This window comes from Epargyreus clarus, unplaced genomic scaffold (assembly GCF_041222505.1).
Source record: "Epargyreus clarus isolate Ecla_fem2 unplaced genomic scaffold, WU_Ecla_fem_2.2 ptg000004l, whole genome shotgun sequence".
Classification (NCBI taxonomy): domain Eukaryota; kingdom Metazoa; phylum Arthropoda; class Insecta; order Lepidoptera; family Hesperiidae; genus Epargyreus; species Epargyreus clarus.
In genome coordinates, this window is record NW_027332212.1 from 11,028,322 (window position 1) to 11,044,119 (window position 15,798).

Here is a 15,798-nt window from a genome sequence, read left to right on the forward strand (position 1 = left end):
GCATAAGTAGAAAATTTTATAATATTACTTATCTTTGGATTTTTCTTTCAGCAAATTTGTTTTTTCTTTATAAAATTTTGCAATATTTACAACACGTCAGGCTAAATAGAGTAATTAAGAATAATATTCATTAATTAATAGTCATTTATCTGATTAGTATCCAACTTTGTTGTAAAGTAATGTCAGGCATTTTTTATTAGAATATGGCGATGTATAATTATTATTTATCATTATGTATATATCTGTAATTTCTGATGTGTAAATATTATATTCTGTACTTATATTTATTTACTTATAATCTTTAGGAGCTTAGAGATATTGTGCAATGCAATTACAATGCAAAATGTAATAAATCAATTGTTGTTTTTAATGCAAGTTGTTTCTATTTCACACAATCTCCCATACTTTAGAAAATACAAAAATATAATATGTGAATTGCCTCAACGCAGCGCCGAGGATGGCCACCGGGGGTTTTAGTGCGGTAAGAGTCCCACATAACCCTGTGTCGCTTCCACGGCATCGGGTACCTTTTGAAGGGTTCCCCCTCGTGGACAAAAAAAATTACGGTACCATAAAAAGGGCGTAGGGTAATTGAAAAACATGAGAGTAACATAAAATTTTATTATTACTTGTTACCTAATTGAGACAAAAACTGGTATTGTATACCAACTTACGACAATAAATTAAAACTAAATTGAAATAGGAATGATACGATGGGAAAAAAAATCTTGAATACTGCTTTAAATACAACCTATAATCGTTGTCCTATTGGAAATTAATACATAAATAATTAAGCCTAAGTCTGGATACATGGATTTTGTAACGCGATTCAGTAATGCTTGTTGTCGCTCAAAACAGTCTCACGTAGATGCAATTCAGACGTGCATTAAAGTAACGTGATATTGAATAGCTGTAATAAATCCATTTAAGTAATTTCTCTTAAAATGGTGCAGAAATCGATTGTGGTTTTGAAGTTATGTCCTATGACAATTGCGAGGTCGTTGCATTCAAAATTCAAATTCTTATGTTAATTATTTCCCCACGCAAGAGTGCAGCTCACCATTTACAAAATTCGTTTGATTTCACCCCAAACGAGAAAAAAATGCATATTACAAGCAATCTTATATTTAGGGTAATTATAATATCTTCGTAATGCCAATATTATTGGAAAATACAGCAGCATAATAATATAATACCAAGTTTTTCCGGCGATCTTTCAGTGTGGTCAAGATTTACAAATCTATTAAGTTGATCGCAAATATGTTTTTCAAATCATAATTAGGTTCAAATATTGAGTTGTCACTAACATATTCTATGTCTTACACAGGGAGGTAGGTCGAATTTATTATCTAGTTTTTATTGATTTAGTAACTAATAATATCTCCACAAACAGAAAATATAGACCGAAGAAATTTAATACAAAGGTGGAATAGCTTATAATTTATGCTTAATACATATTATATTACAACATTTAATGGTGTATCATATTTATCATAATTATTATTATTCAATAAATATTATAATGTAGCTATAAATTAAGCATTAGTGTTGGTAAATGTCAAGTTAGTTAATTTAGAGATTCGTCATAATCTAATATGTCACAGTGGACTATTTTCACGTGAATTTAGGCACATTTAGGTCTGTGTAGATCATAGACACCTACGTCAATAGGATAATATATCTGTGGTGTAGGTACATGTCTCACCCGAACTTCAAAATTAAAGGGATTTTCCAGTCACGCGTGATTACACCCGCGCGTTCGACATGCATACATGGAGACGAGCCTACGGCACACACGCATGACAGGAAAAGTAAGAAAGTCAGGCGAAATTAACTACGTATGCGTTTAATTAATTAATTTATTTATTATTAAGCTGATATTAAAAAATATGTGATACTTACCCAGTACTCATTTAATGGCTCTAAGAATAGGAAGATTCACTTTTGGATGTGGTTAAAATATTGAAAATTCGATATTGAAATTTTTTGCCTTAATAATAAAGTAATTTATCATAAATACACATCGTTGAAGGCGCTGAAAGGCATGTTTTAAGAAATTTTTTTAAAGGCATATCGCATAATATAGAGTATGCGATATTCGTCAATGTGAGCTATAATAGGCAAGTAAATTCACTTTCTTTTACTTCAGTATCGATGGCCTTATGGGCCTGTTCCTATTTAGTTTGTAGGTATGTATATTCCCTATTGCTGAACGTTAAGTATTTAGTCGTTTGTCTTTAGTTAGGGGACCTATCTCCTACAAGAGAAATTATTAGTAGGTATAATCTATTCAGAAATAAAGTAATTTAAAGCAATTTAATACTTACGCATGATTTTAAGTAGGAATAAGAGAACATAAAAGACAAAGTTAATCGTCATTGATGTATAATCGTAATAGTTTTAGTCAGAAAATCATTCAGTCGTTAAATGCAATAAACGGCAATTCTTAAACCTATGATGACTTTTTATAGAAAGGGTTCAACTACAAATTGAGTACTCACATACGGCATTATACAGTATGTACCCAATTTATAGATGATCATAAACATAAATCTAAAGGATTTATTTTCATAATTAATTGTATCAGACGCTTTGCGGAAATCCATGCTATTAAGTTAGGATTAAAACTATTTATTACATTTGAGGAAGGGTGGTACATACTGCATGGTTTGAAGTATATACCACGATACATATTGGTAGCGGATTGTTGCAAAGTAGTTTTAATCCTAACTTGATTAATTTTCACATTCTATCTACGGTTAGCGATTTAGATTTCGTGAGATAACTGGGATTCATGTGATCAAACTGTAGAAGAATATCGATGAACATTCTAACAGGTACAATTCATATTATTCGGAGTCTATACAGTAATTAAACTATTTAATTACTTTAGTCCAATCCGGCTACGTCGCCCCCTTTTCTGTAATCGGCGTTGGCGTAAATGGCAGTTTTGTTTCTGAATAGTCCACAGATGATGGAACCTTGGTGACGGTAGCGAGACATAGCGTGGCCCTTCTGACGTAATCCTTTCACAATGTCCTAAAATTAAGAAATGAAAATAAACAAAAATTATAACATTTTGTGTCCGAAGAACTACGAGTACTTGTAATACCTTTAATTGTAAGCCTAAGTATTTGTGGACACAGCCAAAGAATACAGAAGTTACATAAATATCCAGAGCCAGAATAGACATGTTATTCCAATCGGAAACTTTGAGTATACCTAGAGATTATGAAGTACTTGTACCAGGCGAGTCTACTTATCAAGCGAGTCTATCGATAAATTTAGTTTACTTGGCCAGGAAGCAGATATCTAACATTCTGCATAACAGTCTTTATAATCAAATCAAATCAAATCAAATCAAATCATGCTGGACATGGTTCTATCGTCGTAACTAGGAGAGTCCCTTAAGTGCGGATTCCCAAATGACGTCATTCACATAAATGTATTAAATACTTCGACTCACCTCAGTAATTCCATATTGGTATTGGACTTCCATTGGGAAAATCTGGTGGTGGAACCGAGGCTCATCTACAGCTTCCTTTATCGACTGATCGAACCACAGCTTGCGCATAATTACCTGAAAAAGAAAATCGTATTAACCCGTGTATTTTTTTGGCCTTTGCATCGATTTATCTCCGTGTTTCGGCAACGTTCGGTCGTGGTATAGAAAACGCGCGTTATAAGTATACAATCGTATTGATGCCGCAAAAAGCTTCTAAAAGGTGCTAAGACCGGCGTTGACACGCTCGACTGCTAATGCTAAAAGTAATACGTTTGCTGTGGCCCTTATAAATGTTAAAATGTATTTTGCATTACAATTTTCTCACACACCTCCTCACACAACGAATGAAACATTTACTCAGTTTGCTGTAGGCCAGATGTGGTTCCGTGATATTTCTTGATCTAAAACTAGTTACACTTACCAGTGCAATAGCTGTAGTGATCTTCGTTCCACCAGACGCGCCTATGACCATCTTAGCGTTGCCACCTTTATCGACGATGATGCTTGGACTCATTGAGGATAGGGGCCGCTTGCCAGGAACTATGAAGTTGGCTGGAGATGGCTTCAAGCCAAAGTAGTTTGTAATGCCAGGGGAGGAGAAGTCGTCCATCACGTTGTTCATCAAGATGCCAGTGTTTAGAGTTGTGAAGCCAGCGCCAAAACTGGAAAATGAATTGTATTGTATTATAATGGACTGTTTTGCAGTCTTTTTTGTCTTTTTGTTTTGTTTATTTTCTCCATTTCACCTAGAAACTTCTAATCATCGTCCATTCATTTATAGGATAGTCTGTCGCGCTAATCAAGAATGGCAGACAGAAACTTCTATTATGGTAATATAAGTATGGGAATAATGAATTGTGTAGGGGTTCATCTGGCTTTCACTTTCATTGGTCACGTGGTCGTAGGGTAGATAGATTAATCTATCACTAGTACTTGTCAAATACTAGTGATAGATACTCCCCGCCACGGCAGTTTCGTCGTAACAACGATCCATGCAACTGTGTCGAAATATCGGCAATAAAGAAATTAAAAAACGCATATCGTGAGTACTTGATACATAATAAAATGTCTCAAAATTCCGCAAGAATTTAGTCTAACATCACATACCATGACCATTGTCCTGTACTGTTGCCATTTACCATAAAATGGACTACATTTGTTACTTCTACAATAAAAAAAAGAATGCTCACTAGAAGTTGATCGAGCTAGTGATGGAGACAGCGTCGCCATTCGCCGCTATGATGGATATGTGTGCGGTGCCCGAATCAGGCTTGTTATACTGCTTAGCTCCATAGTGATCGGTGCTATTGTACGTGGTGGTGTCGTTGATCCTCAGGCGAATCTCCGTTCCGTGTTCTGGCGCAGTCACGTTGCTTATTAGCTGTGGATAAGGAAATTTAAGAAACCATTATTTTTATCATAATAATTATTTTCTTTACTCATGTTTCAATAAATCTTCCATGTTTTATTCAAACTGGTTTTCAGATTTGTCTTTTCGTTCTCTATATATCACTGTATGCGAGATAAATGGAAAAAGGTCATTTTGAATTCTACGGGAATAAAATTATGGAGCCTAACTAGTGAGTAGTTAGGTTCCATATTTTCTACAGACATTCAGCACATAAACATTTTTTTTGTATAAGAACATTTTATCTCACTTTACTCAAAGGTAAAGGAAAGGCGCCACGTAAAAAATAAAGAATCTCTAGGCCCTAAGCAGCTGGAATCCTCCTAATATAATTTTAATAAAATTAGGCACAAGTTAAATTTAGACGGCTATGTTATTGCTAAACGTTTAATTTGAAATAGAACGACATACCTCTTTCAGATCCAAGAAATCCATGTCTCCCAACTTGGTCCGAGTAGCGTACGCATATTTAAAAGCCTCTATAATCCTGTGATACGTTAGCACCGTATTCTCTGTGCCATTAATGCTCTCAGAGTTGAAGTTGTATCCGCTGAGGATGTTCAGAATGTTGACTAGAATTACTCCGCTGCTGGGCGGCGGGGGTGTGTACAAGACGTCACCATTGCTTAAGGGTACAGCAATCGGCTCTGTTATTTTTGCTCTGAAAACAACGTTGATATATTTATTAATTCTACGTAATGGTCTGCAATTTAGAAGTGGACATCAATGCCATCAACGCGAACCAAACTATTTGTGCCTATCTGATAACTTATTCTTTAGGGGAATAACCCTTATATTATCGATGACAGGTACCTTTTCTTACTTTTGTTGTTGAATTTAGGGTATTTCCCTTAGTTTGCTTATAGTACTTTAAACGTATAATATGCACTTAATTATATAGTTATATAACAAAGAGTTGACAACAAGTTTTGAGTCTAATCAACTATGAAACAGTTTTTTATTCACAATTTGAACATTCGAGGAATTCCCATTCTAACTTAAGTTTTTAAGAGAGAAAGAAAACATACTTCGCACTAGTTACAAAACAAATGCAAAATGCAATTAGGTACGCGTATTGCGGCCGTTACATAGGAAGATTAACTTGACTGGCCTGAAAATTAACATTATTGGCTAACCTACATATCCATTGCGTCTAAACTTTTTAGACTAGAATGCATCAGGCGGAAATAAGGGCGTTTGTAAAAGCAATTTTTGTAGCCATAATAAGTACAATACAGAGAGCATTTACGAATAGAATGTAGTTTTGGGCTAAGGGTCTCAAGGGTCTGTTTTTTCAAGTTCAAATTGGTAAGAAACACTTAGGTATAATATTATTCTTGTCCCTGTACTTCCGGGACTAGAATAGGGCTCCGGTATCCCCTGCCTGTCGTAAGAGGCGACTAAAAGGGGGCTTCAGGGGTTGCCGGCGGCAAGAGTGGGAGCTCGAACCGTCCGGCAAGCAATCCCAGGAAGGACGGCGGCATGTGTGGTCGCATGCCGTCGTAAACACCAGGTGTGCGGGAGGAGCGTAAACTGGTCCCCCCAGGGCAGAACCCGACCGGGGCATCGCGCTCGGAGGACTCCTGTTGTGTTCCATCGGAAATCCCGGATTCTCCACCAAGCGCTGAGGACGGCCACAGGGGGGTTTCAGTGCGGTAAAAATCGAAAAAAAGGTATAATATTATTCGGTTATGTATATGTATTTCATATCACATAAACTGTGACATTCTCGGGACATTCGTTGACCCCCACCCGTTGGCGTCATAATAAATTTCAATAATATACCTACAATGTAATGTTGTTTATCTCTATAATGAAGAGAGACTAATATGTCACCTATATGTGTATGCATTAAACTGGAAATAGGTAAGTGGCTTTAGCGTCATTAATGTAAACATTTCTTATATTTTTTAAGAATTTTCTTAAGAGCCATTTTTAAGATACATCAGTATAGGGGTTCGTATAAAACACTTAAATAGTTGCTTTGAATTGTTTTACGGTTTTTAACGGTAGGTACCCATAGGTATTTATCCCTATATTTTGTAAAAAGTAATGTAGGTAACATTATTTGTCACTGTTGTTAAAGAAACCTTATTTTAATTTGTTGTCGAATTAAGGCCGAAATTATTATTTAAAATGCAAATATACCTGTGTTGAACATATGTTTATCTACGCAACTAGTTATAGCTGTTTATATTAAATCTATGATGCAATAGTAAACAACGATTGCTCATTATATCATTATTGTGGTTATTTCAAAAACTGTGTAATAATGATAAGTGCTATCACGGACTAAGGGGGTCGGCAGAGGCGGTCCGCCTCGGTCCTCTGGTCTTGAGGGTCCTCTAAATGTCTACAATTTCCCTTGTAAATATATTTTGTAGACATTTGTAAAATTTTGTAAAATTAGACCAATTTCTTAGTCTGAGGGTCTCATTCAACTTTCCGCCCCGGACTGAGAGTTTAGACCGTCACAGAATGATCAGATTATTGAAGTAACAATTTACAGAAGGAAATTATAGCTTCGTCTAACGTACACAAATGTAATAAAAATATTTTTTATAAAGTCTAATTTAAAAAATCTCACATTATTATTTTATTTCTTCTATATCCATTGATTTATAACCACATTAGTGTTTTAAGCAAATATTTTTCACTGGCTCAAAGAAAAACAGGTACAGGCACAATGATATCATTATTCGAACAAATATTTTTCATAAAATGACTCATTATTTCAAAAGTTTGCTCAGCTGATGGCGTCTTATTCATGCTTATTATAAACATATATGTTCTGTAATTATTTTCCGTACCTACTACATGGTAGGTGCGAACGTTATCGGTAAGCATAGAATGTTAATACGCATGGAATATTATTTAGCAATGGTGTATGCTAGCTGTGAAAATTTAAGGTTTACGTGTACATCTACTATTCGTAATTACAAAATACATATTTTTCAATATTTACTATTAAAAAAAAAAAATAATATTACGTAACATGTAGATTGTAGGGTTTCTCAAGCGTGTATTTACTGCAACTGTCTTTATTTTCATGGGAAGTGTATGTATGTATGTAAACTTGTGTCTGCGATTTTCTTAAACACTACTGATCCAATATGGATGAAGTTTTGGTTTGATTTGAATGAATATCTCAATATCAATGACGGTATAAAATTCTTTATGGGTTTTTTTGTCAGTTTCTCTGCAAAATCGGGTAAATACGATATCTTATAAACCTGAATAACTCGAGTTTACCCGGACTAAATTAAATCGTCTTTTATAAAAACGATTAAATTGTTGGGGGTATCTCCAATGAAAGACTTGAATCTTGAATCCAGCTAGTTATTTTTAAATAATTCCATGACCTCCACAAACATCGTCCTTGACATCTGCCGTTTCCCGCCATAATCCACTTTTGTATTTTTAAATCACGAATACAGCGTTACAGCCAATTTAAATATGTGGCCAGCATTATTTTTCGAGTGAAAGGTTTTAAACTTATTTTAATTTTATTTATTTTTATAATGTTAAACTAACGCAATAAGGTATAATAATAAATGTGACCTTACAAAAGTTTGATTTTTAAATACTTCTAAAATGCGAGCTAAATATTGAATTGTAGTACAACTGTGCTTATTATCTCGGGACTCCCCTAGTATAATGCTGCGACGCCAGGGAAGCCCGATGCACAATTTAGGAAACAGTGTTGCATAGAATAATATATAATTGCTTATATACTTTTGTGAAGAACTACTATAAGTAAACATTCTATAAACATAATTTTATTGATGAATCCCATTTATAAATAAACTGATAACAATGTTTTGTAGAAGATAATCGTTGGCGTATAAGTTGAGCTGTTTACAAAATAATGACCAATATATATATTTAGAATTATACATTCTATATAAAGTGCCAATGTACTTGAATTGGTAGCTAATACTTGTACCACCATTTTATGCTATCACGCATAATTATGCGTAACAAAAAAAAACTTTTTTATAACCGTTTCCGTCTAATTACATGAATAAGGAAAGGTAGAAGCAATATTGCTTTTATCATTAGAATATCATTATGGACCTACTTGGACCTATTTAGGACGTTACAGTACACAATATTAATCGGTTATGAAACTAAATAAAAACTATCTTATCTTCTGTGATATGACAAAAAGGTTTGCCCTTCACGACATACATATGCATATGTAGTTACACCCAATATGATCGTATCTTTTAGGGAAATGTCAGTTGGCCATTAAACATTGAAGTATTCTGATTTTATATTTCAGTTGAATGTTTGGCTCATTGTAGAATACGCGTCAATCGGTGATTAAACTTCGTGAAATTAAACAATATATTCTTCCACAGGTTTCCAGACTTTCCAACTATCACAGGCACTTTGTCAGCATGCATTCAACATTAAGAATTTTAATAATGATTCAGAATTATAATTATACGACATACAAAATCATATCTAAATATTTTGTTTAAAAATTTCAAATAGCCAAGAGCATGCAGTCCACTTGATGGTAAGTAGGTAGCTACTGCCGCCCATGGACATTGCTGGCAACAGATGCGTTGCTAATTGCTACCCCTGAGGATCAAGTTGGAATGCATCGGCTAAGTCATCTCTCTTACCACACCCTTCAAACACAGTGCCGCTTAGCACTGCTGTTATTAGGTAGAATTAAATGTGGCGGTGGTGTCTCCGGAGTCGAACCATAGAGGGTTCTATCTTCAAATCTCCAGTAGTTATAAACAAAAACTCACTCATAGTTTTTAAGATCGTCAGCACTAATGATGCTGCCGGCTCGTTGCAAGTCATCCAGGAACTCCGTAGCCAGGCTGCCGTTATACAGCTCGTCGCCTCCTCTCTCAGCAATGATCTTCAGGGTCTTGCAAAAAGCCTCGCTGGGTTTCACGATGGTTCCAGGCCGATGAAACTGTCTTTGGGATGTGTTGTAGTACGTTTTTCTGGAAAATAAATTGTTCCAGGTAATGCCACTGTGTCGGATATTATTCCTTTCCTAATTGTTATGACTTGCTCAAAATGCATGCTCAAAATCATTCTATATTTGCTATGATGAATCGCAAAGATAAATTATTTATCATTGTTGATCATCATGATATCACTGATGATGATTGATGTATATTTTTTAATTTAAATAATGAAAGACAATTTTAATGTAATCTTTCTAAAGCTGTGATGAATCTGGGTATGGGTGTTTGTGTATTCGTCTTTATGTGTGTGTGTGTGTGTGAGTGTGTGTGAGTGTGTGTGTGTGTGTGTGTGCGTACTTCGTAGCACCCAAAATACAGAGAATCCTAGTGTGGGATTGTTGTAGAAAGCGTGTTTCTACAGCTTTGAAAATATTTCTGTTTGCAAATGTTATATATGGAATCGATTATATGAATTCGTTATCCCACATTTTTCCATAACAAATGCATGACTACAAAAATAAGTTTATACATTTTACAAGATAACAATATACAATAATAAAGCTCAAGAAGAGTGCCTACCTACATCATTATTTTTATTATCACGTGACATTAAATATTCCACAGATGATAATATATTCTCGCGTCGAATTGCGGCAATATCCGGTCACAAGGTTTTCCTATTTCCTGATACGAAGTTCATTTTTGTGTTTTTAAAGACGGTTTCTTAAGTTTCCTCCAATAATCTCGTATGAGATGGCTTAAGTCCTCACAATCGGATAAGGTTTAGCTACTTGCATACTTTGTGAAGTGTTATTCGGCTTCAAATTTAATAAAGATTAGTAAACTTAGGGTACAAAGTTGCTTTGAGGCTAAATATACTATCCTGCTATTAGGATCAAAGCTCCTCTTTTTCATCCCTATTACGTGCTAAGTGCCATCGTGGCATTTTAACTAAATTTTCTTACCGTTAATACTCGTAATATCTATATCACATGATTCCCGAGTGGGTTTTTTTTTTTTTATTTTATCCTTTACGAGCATGTACTGTAGTAGAGTCAGGTATAAAGTATTGCACTTACCGCAAGTTCGGATCGTTCTTGATATACGACGCCTTTTCTATCCCATCGTATAAGTATTTAGACACGGGATAGCCGTACTTGCAAAACTCCAGAGTGGGGTTAACGAGGCTTTCCCAGGGTAGTTTTCCCCAGCGCTTGTACGCCGCCCACATACCTCGTAGTTCGCCTGGCACGGCCACTGCCAGCGGACCTGAAATATCGAAGAATTATTAGTAATTCTTTACATCTTGTGTATTGTCGAAAGAGAAGTAAAAAATGTCATGCATCTGATGTAAGGTAGTAACTATCGCTTGAATACTCATCGTGAATATAATTAAATAATATAATAATATATAATAAAAATTAGTGAACACTTGCTTAAGGTTCTTAAAAAAAGTTTTCAAGGCTGTGTGAGGTTTACCACCTCGTGCTCGGCCAGCGTAGTGGACTATGGTTTAAAACCCCCTTCCTCTGAGAGAAGCCCCGAACCTGCGGCGGTCATAGGTTGATACCTGATAACATATGTAATACATACATACTATGTATGTATTACATATGTATTACATACATATTATGTATATTCTACATACATGTTGGTTTACAAAACCTGAAACCAATCATACGTCCATTGTGGCCTACGTCACATAATTGGAACTTTAATAATTTTTTTTCAAGCACTTATGATTCGGCCTCTATTTGTCATAGATGGTTTATATTGCATCAACTATATAAATCATTGCCCAATTAAATTAGAATGACTAGCATACTTATGTTTAGTGATAAAAAACCTAGATGCGACAACATTGGTGGTTTTTGATTATTTGAGACCGGTTGAGTAAAAATTCACAAGAACCTAAGCTTAATGTGTAACCAAAATTGACCTTTGACTTTAAACACATAAAAATATTATACATTTTAATATTTAAAAAGTAGCAGAGCGGAACAAAACAGACCATAACACTATTGTTACAATTAAAAATAGGTGCACTACCACGCCTTCGGAGTCGAACCGTAAAGGGTTATTTGAATATAACTACCTAGAACATAATGGTATAAGCATTTAACCCCACGTAGATTAATTAACTCCAAACTAAGATGCAATTATTATATCAAAACAAATATTTGAAAGTTAAAATAAATAATGCAGCGAAACAGTGAAACTTTGTAACGGGTGTAGTTCTTAGGTTTCTTTAACGAACCAGATTGGAGAGAAAGCTAAGAGAGAAATTTCGCACGAGTACTTAGCGGAGGCTGAGCTGTATTCAATCGTAATCTGAATTTGCCTGTATCATTCTTTAATGCCAGCTTGCGTAATGAGCATGCGTCATCAAATATACGCATCCTTTGTTGATCTAGCGAGTATTCAGGTTTTAATCGGCTTCTAAAATGAAAGAGGTTCTCAATCTATCGCGTCTTTGTTTTTGTGACGTGGAATGATTATCGATGGCAACCGATTAAACGAGCAAATATGTGCATCCTTCGTTGATCTAGCGAGTATTCAGATTTTAATCGGCTTCTAAAATGAAAGAGGTTCTCAATCTATCGAGTCTTTGTTTTTGTGACGTGGATTGTTTATCGATGGCAACCGATTAAACGAGTAGGTTCCCAACCTATCGTCTGTCTGTTTTTTGTGAATTAACGAGGAATGCTTGTCGATGGCAACCGATTATTTTTTTATAGATTACGAGATTACTCAGAAACTGTGTTGTTGAAAATTACCCTAAAATAAAAATATCACTACTTGGAAAACAGTCATGCGTGATTATATCAAAATTCTGTTAAAATCGCTTCAGATGATTTCAAAATCAATCAAGGTACAGGCCATATGTCAAAGTTTAAAAAAAAAACTTGATTCTGACGTCCAATTATTATGTGAATAAGCAAAAACAAAACTACGAATAACAACGACAATTCTATTCAATTTTATTACTTACATTTACACTTCACACTTGTACCCTAAGGCGCTGCGCAAACGGGGACACTTTTGTGTCTTGTGTCAGACACAAGCTACCGATGAATATTTGATTTCTATAGAATCAGTATGAAATCATTCAACTACCTGCGCATACGTGTGTCCAGTTGCTTCCACTTAACACTATATTCATAACGATCAAGAAGTGTTCGGTGTCGGTAACTGGAAACTAACAGTCGTCAGTTGAAGACACAAGCAACATTAACAAATTTCCTTACAATTACGGTTTCTTACAGCTACGGTTTCTAGTGGTGTCCCGTGTCGGTGACAGGACATCGGCAACTGTGTCCGATTGCCGACACGGGACACAGTGAGCACGGTTGCTTGTGATGGTGTGCTGTGTCAGTAACAGAAAGTGTCCCCGTTTGCGCAGCGCCTTAGTATGAGTTTTTACGTTTTGACTGTTTTTGTATTTTTTTTACGTTATTTGCCCATACATTTCACATCAGCGCCCCTAGCGGACTGTATCAGAACTGATTGGAAATATGTGGGAAATACGTAAACAAATACAAAAACAGTATTTTTTGTCAAAACGTAAAAACTCATACTAAGGTTACTGACGTAGACTTTAGTAGACGTAGTCTTAGCTATGTCTTTTTGTGAACAGAGGCTCGTTGTTTAACAATTGGAAGTACTTAAATGGAGGTTTACAATTTATCATCTAGAGCGGTCAATGGTTCCAATTTTACAAAACTCACAAAACAGTATACAAAACAGCCATTGTTCATACATACCTATTTTTTCTTTTGTATCACATAAAGGTGTATTATATTTGAACAAATGTATCCGTGAAACAATGAAAAATTTAATTCGATGATAAATACATGATACCCTACTTCTACGACAATTACAATAATTCATAATAATGAGCGACTGTGAAATATTTTTGTTACTGAATTTTCTAGACTGTTCGCAATTCACAATTCTCGGGGAAATTATGATATTGCTTTTTGTTCTCTTCTTAATAATAATATGAACATAGTATCGAATTTAATTGTGTTTCTTTCCCTTTTACTAAAAAGTCCTATGAATATCACAAAGATAATTCTCAGAAAAAATGAAGGAAAACTAATAATATAAAAAACGTAATGCATTAAATATGTTAAATATAAATAATTTAATCTATTATGACGTATGTAATCTTCGTTAGTCCATTGTTTTTTATCTATTCGTCACCCTTTATCAGTAGCTTTAAACAATAACATTTATGTACGTATTCTCCTCACTATTCCGATTCACGTTCCACACTCGCCTATTATTTTTATATTATTATGAATCATTCAAATTTTGTTGATAATTCTTCGTAAAATACCAACGAAATTTCACAGAATTTTGTGCAATTATTTATACTACTCTATAGGTGTTTGTAAATACGAATTTAAAGCAATTTTAAAAACAGCGTAACTTTGGCAAAATTAAAAAAAAAATGTCATAAGTAAAGGAAATATTTACAGATTTTTCTATATTCCTACTACATTATTACAACATAGGTAATATCATATTTAGCAAGCGTCAAGCACTAAATGCAGGCTTAAGTAAGTAGAGTAAGTAGATATATAACAATTCAGCAATAATTTTCCTCATTCTGAACTTGTTTACGAATATCAATTATGTACCACCTACAATAACACGGTACACAAAAATTACTTCCACACTTTATTCTTTCTATATGATATCTGAATTTGTATGATTTAGCATCTCAGGACGACGCTACTGAAGCTTCTAGGTATAATTCCTTAGTCGCTTCCTATTATAACTGTGGGAAGGGACGGATTGGCGCTATTCTAGGTCACACGGCATAAATAGACACTGAATAATTTGTGGTAAATGTCGCGTCTGCACCTATATTTCGGTGCTGAATAGTGCCAACGTTTCCTAAAATATCAAGAATAAAGATTGGCTACTCCTGTCTTATAACAACCGTGCTATATTCTGTATTGAAGGGAGATACATTTATTTTATTTATTTATTTCATCTTCTGTGGCCGACTTTAGGCAGGAGTTCGGTCCTTCAATTAATAGATGAACGGTAGCGGTCAGGTACCATCAGGTAGAGATGTTTGTTAAAACAAAAGCAAAGTGAATATACGTTCTAAGAGGCCTATTCTGAGTACTACCTAAATTGTTTCATATTTTAGGGTGTCCTCCAGACGCCATTATTTTTATTGTGACAGGTTGAATGGACAGGGGGAGGTTATTTGCTAAAGAAATGACTATTGAGCGTAGAGAGATTAGAGAGATTCGTGCCAAAAACTCTTCACATTTGTCCGTAGAATTTCCGTTGTACCGAATACATATAGTAATTTCCGTAATGTATTATTTACTTAATACATAATTTGTGACTACAAGGTAAATTTAATGGTTGACCAATAATCGTATTTGTCACATTTTTTTGGGATTTTAGATGTAGGTATCTCTCCTCTGGTTGCTATAGTTGCTATAATTAAAATAAATGTGTAAGTCTATCTGGATTTGTTTCTTATTAGTCATATTTATTCAGGTAAATAGAAAGACCGTTTTGTAAAAAAATACACTTTGAAGTTCTTTGCAAGTTTATTGCATCAAGAATGAATTGGAAAATTCTTTTTAGCTTTGGGTAATACATTAAGTTGGACTGCATGCTATACAGGTTGCTACTCCTAAAATACATTTAAACAACTTACTTTTCGAAGCTTTGTCGAAGCTGCCATGGAACATGTCTTCCGTAGCTGCTCCCGGGGCTTTCTCTCTCGCGATGACAGTGTATGCCTTCTGTTCCTCTTTGATGTAGACGGTCATGAAGAACCCCCCTCCGATCCCCATGCTTTGCTGGTTGAGCAGGCTGTTGCAGAACATGACCGCGATGGCAGCGTCTACCGCTGACCCATCCTTTGACAAGATGTGCCTAGAAAAACTTATTTGGTCATTAAATCTTTTCCC

The 15,798-nt window shown here is 34.9% G+C and overlaps 1 protein-coding gene across 4 annotated transcripts in view; it reads right to left on the reverse strand.

Annotated features, from left to right (window-relative positions):
* Nucleotides 1–2,368: 2,368 nt before the first annotated feature.
* LOC140757540 (glutathione hydrolase 1 proenzyme) overlaps nucleotides 2,369–15,798 on the reverse strand; it is a 46,843-nt gene continuing 33,413 nt past the window's right edge. For all 4 annotated transcript variants that reach the window (XM_073093296.1, XM_073093295.1, XM_073093294.1 and 1 more), the window contains 8 exons: nucleotides 15,543–15,763; nucleotides 10,930–11,119; nucleotides 9,680–9,883; nucleotides 5,325–5,574; nucleotides 4,696–4,886; nucleotides 3,927–4,167; nucleotides 3,467–3,580; nucleotides 2,369–3,039 (listed from right to left, as the gene is read on the reverse strand). In XM_073093296.1, coding sequence (XP_072949397.1) covers nucleotides 2,890–3,039; nucleotides 3,467–3,580; nucleotides 3,927–4,167; nucleotides 4,696–4,886; nucleotides 5,325–5,574; nucleotides 9,680–9,883; nucleotides 10,930–11,119; nucleotides 15,543–15,763 — 1,561 coding nt within the window. In that variant the 3' untranslated portion in view covers nucleotides 2,369–2,889. The remainder of the gene's footprint in view (nucleotides 3,040–3,466; nucleotides 3,581–3,926; nucleotides 4,168–4,695; nucleotides 4,887–5,324; nucleotides 5,575–9,679; nucleotides 9,884–10,929; nucleotides 11,120–15,542; nucleotides 15,764–15,798) is intronic.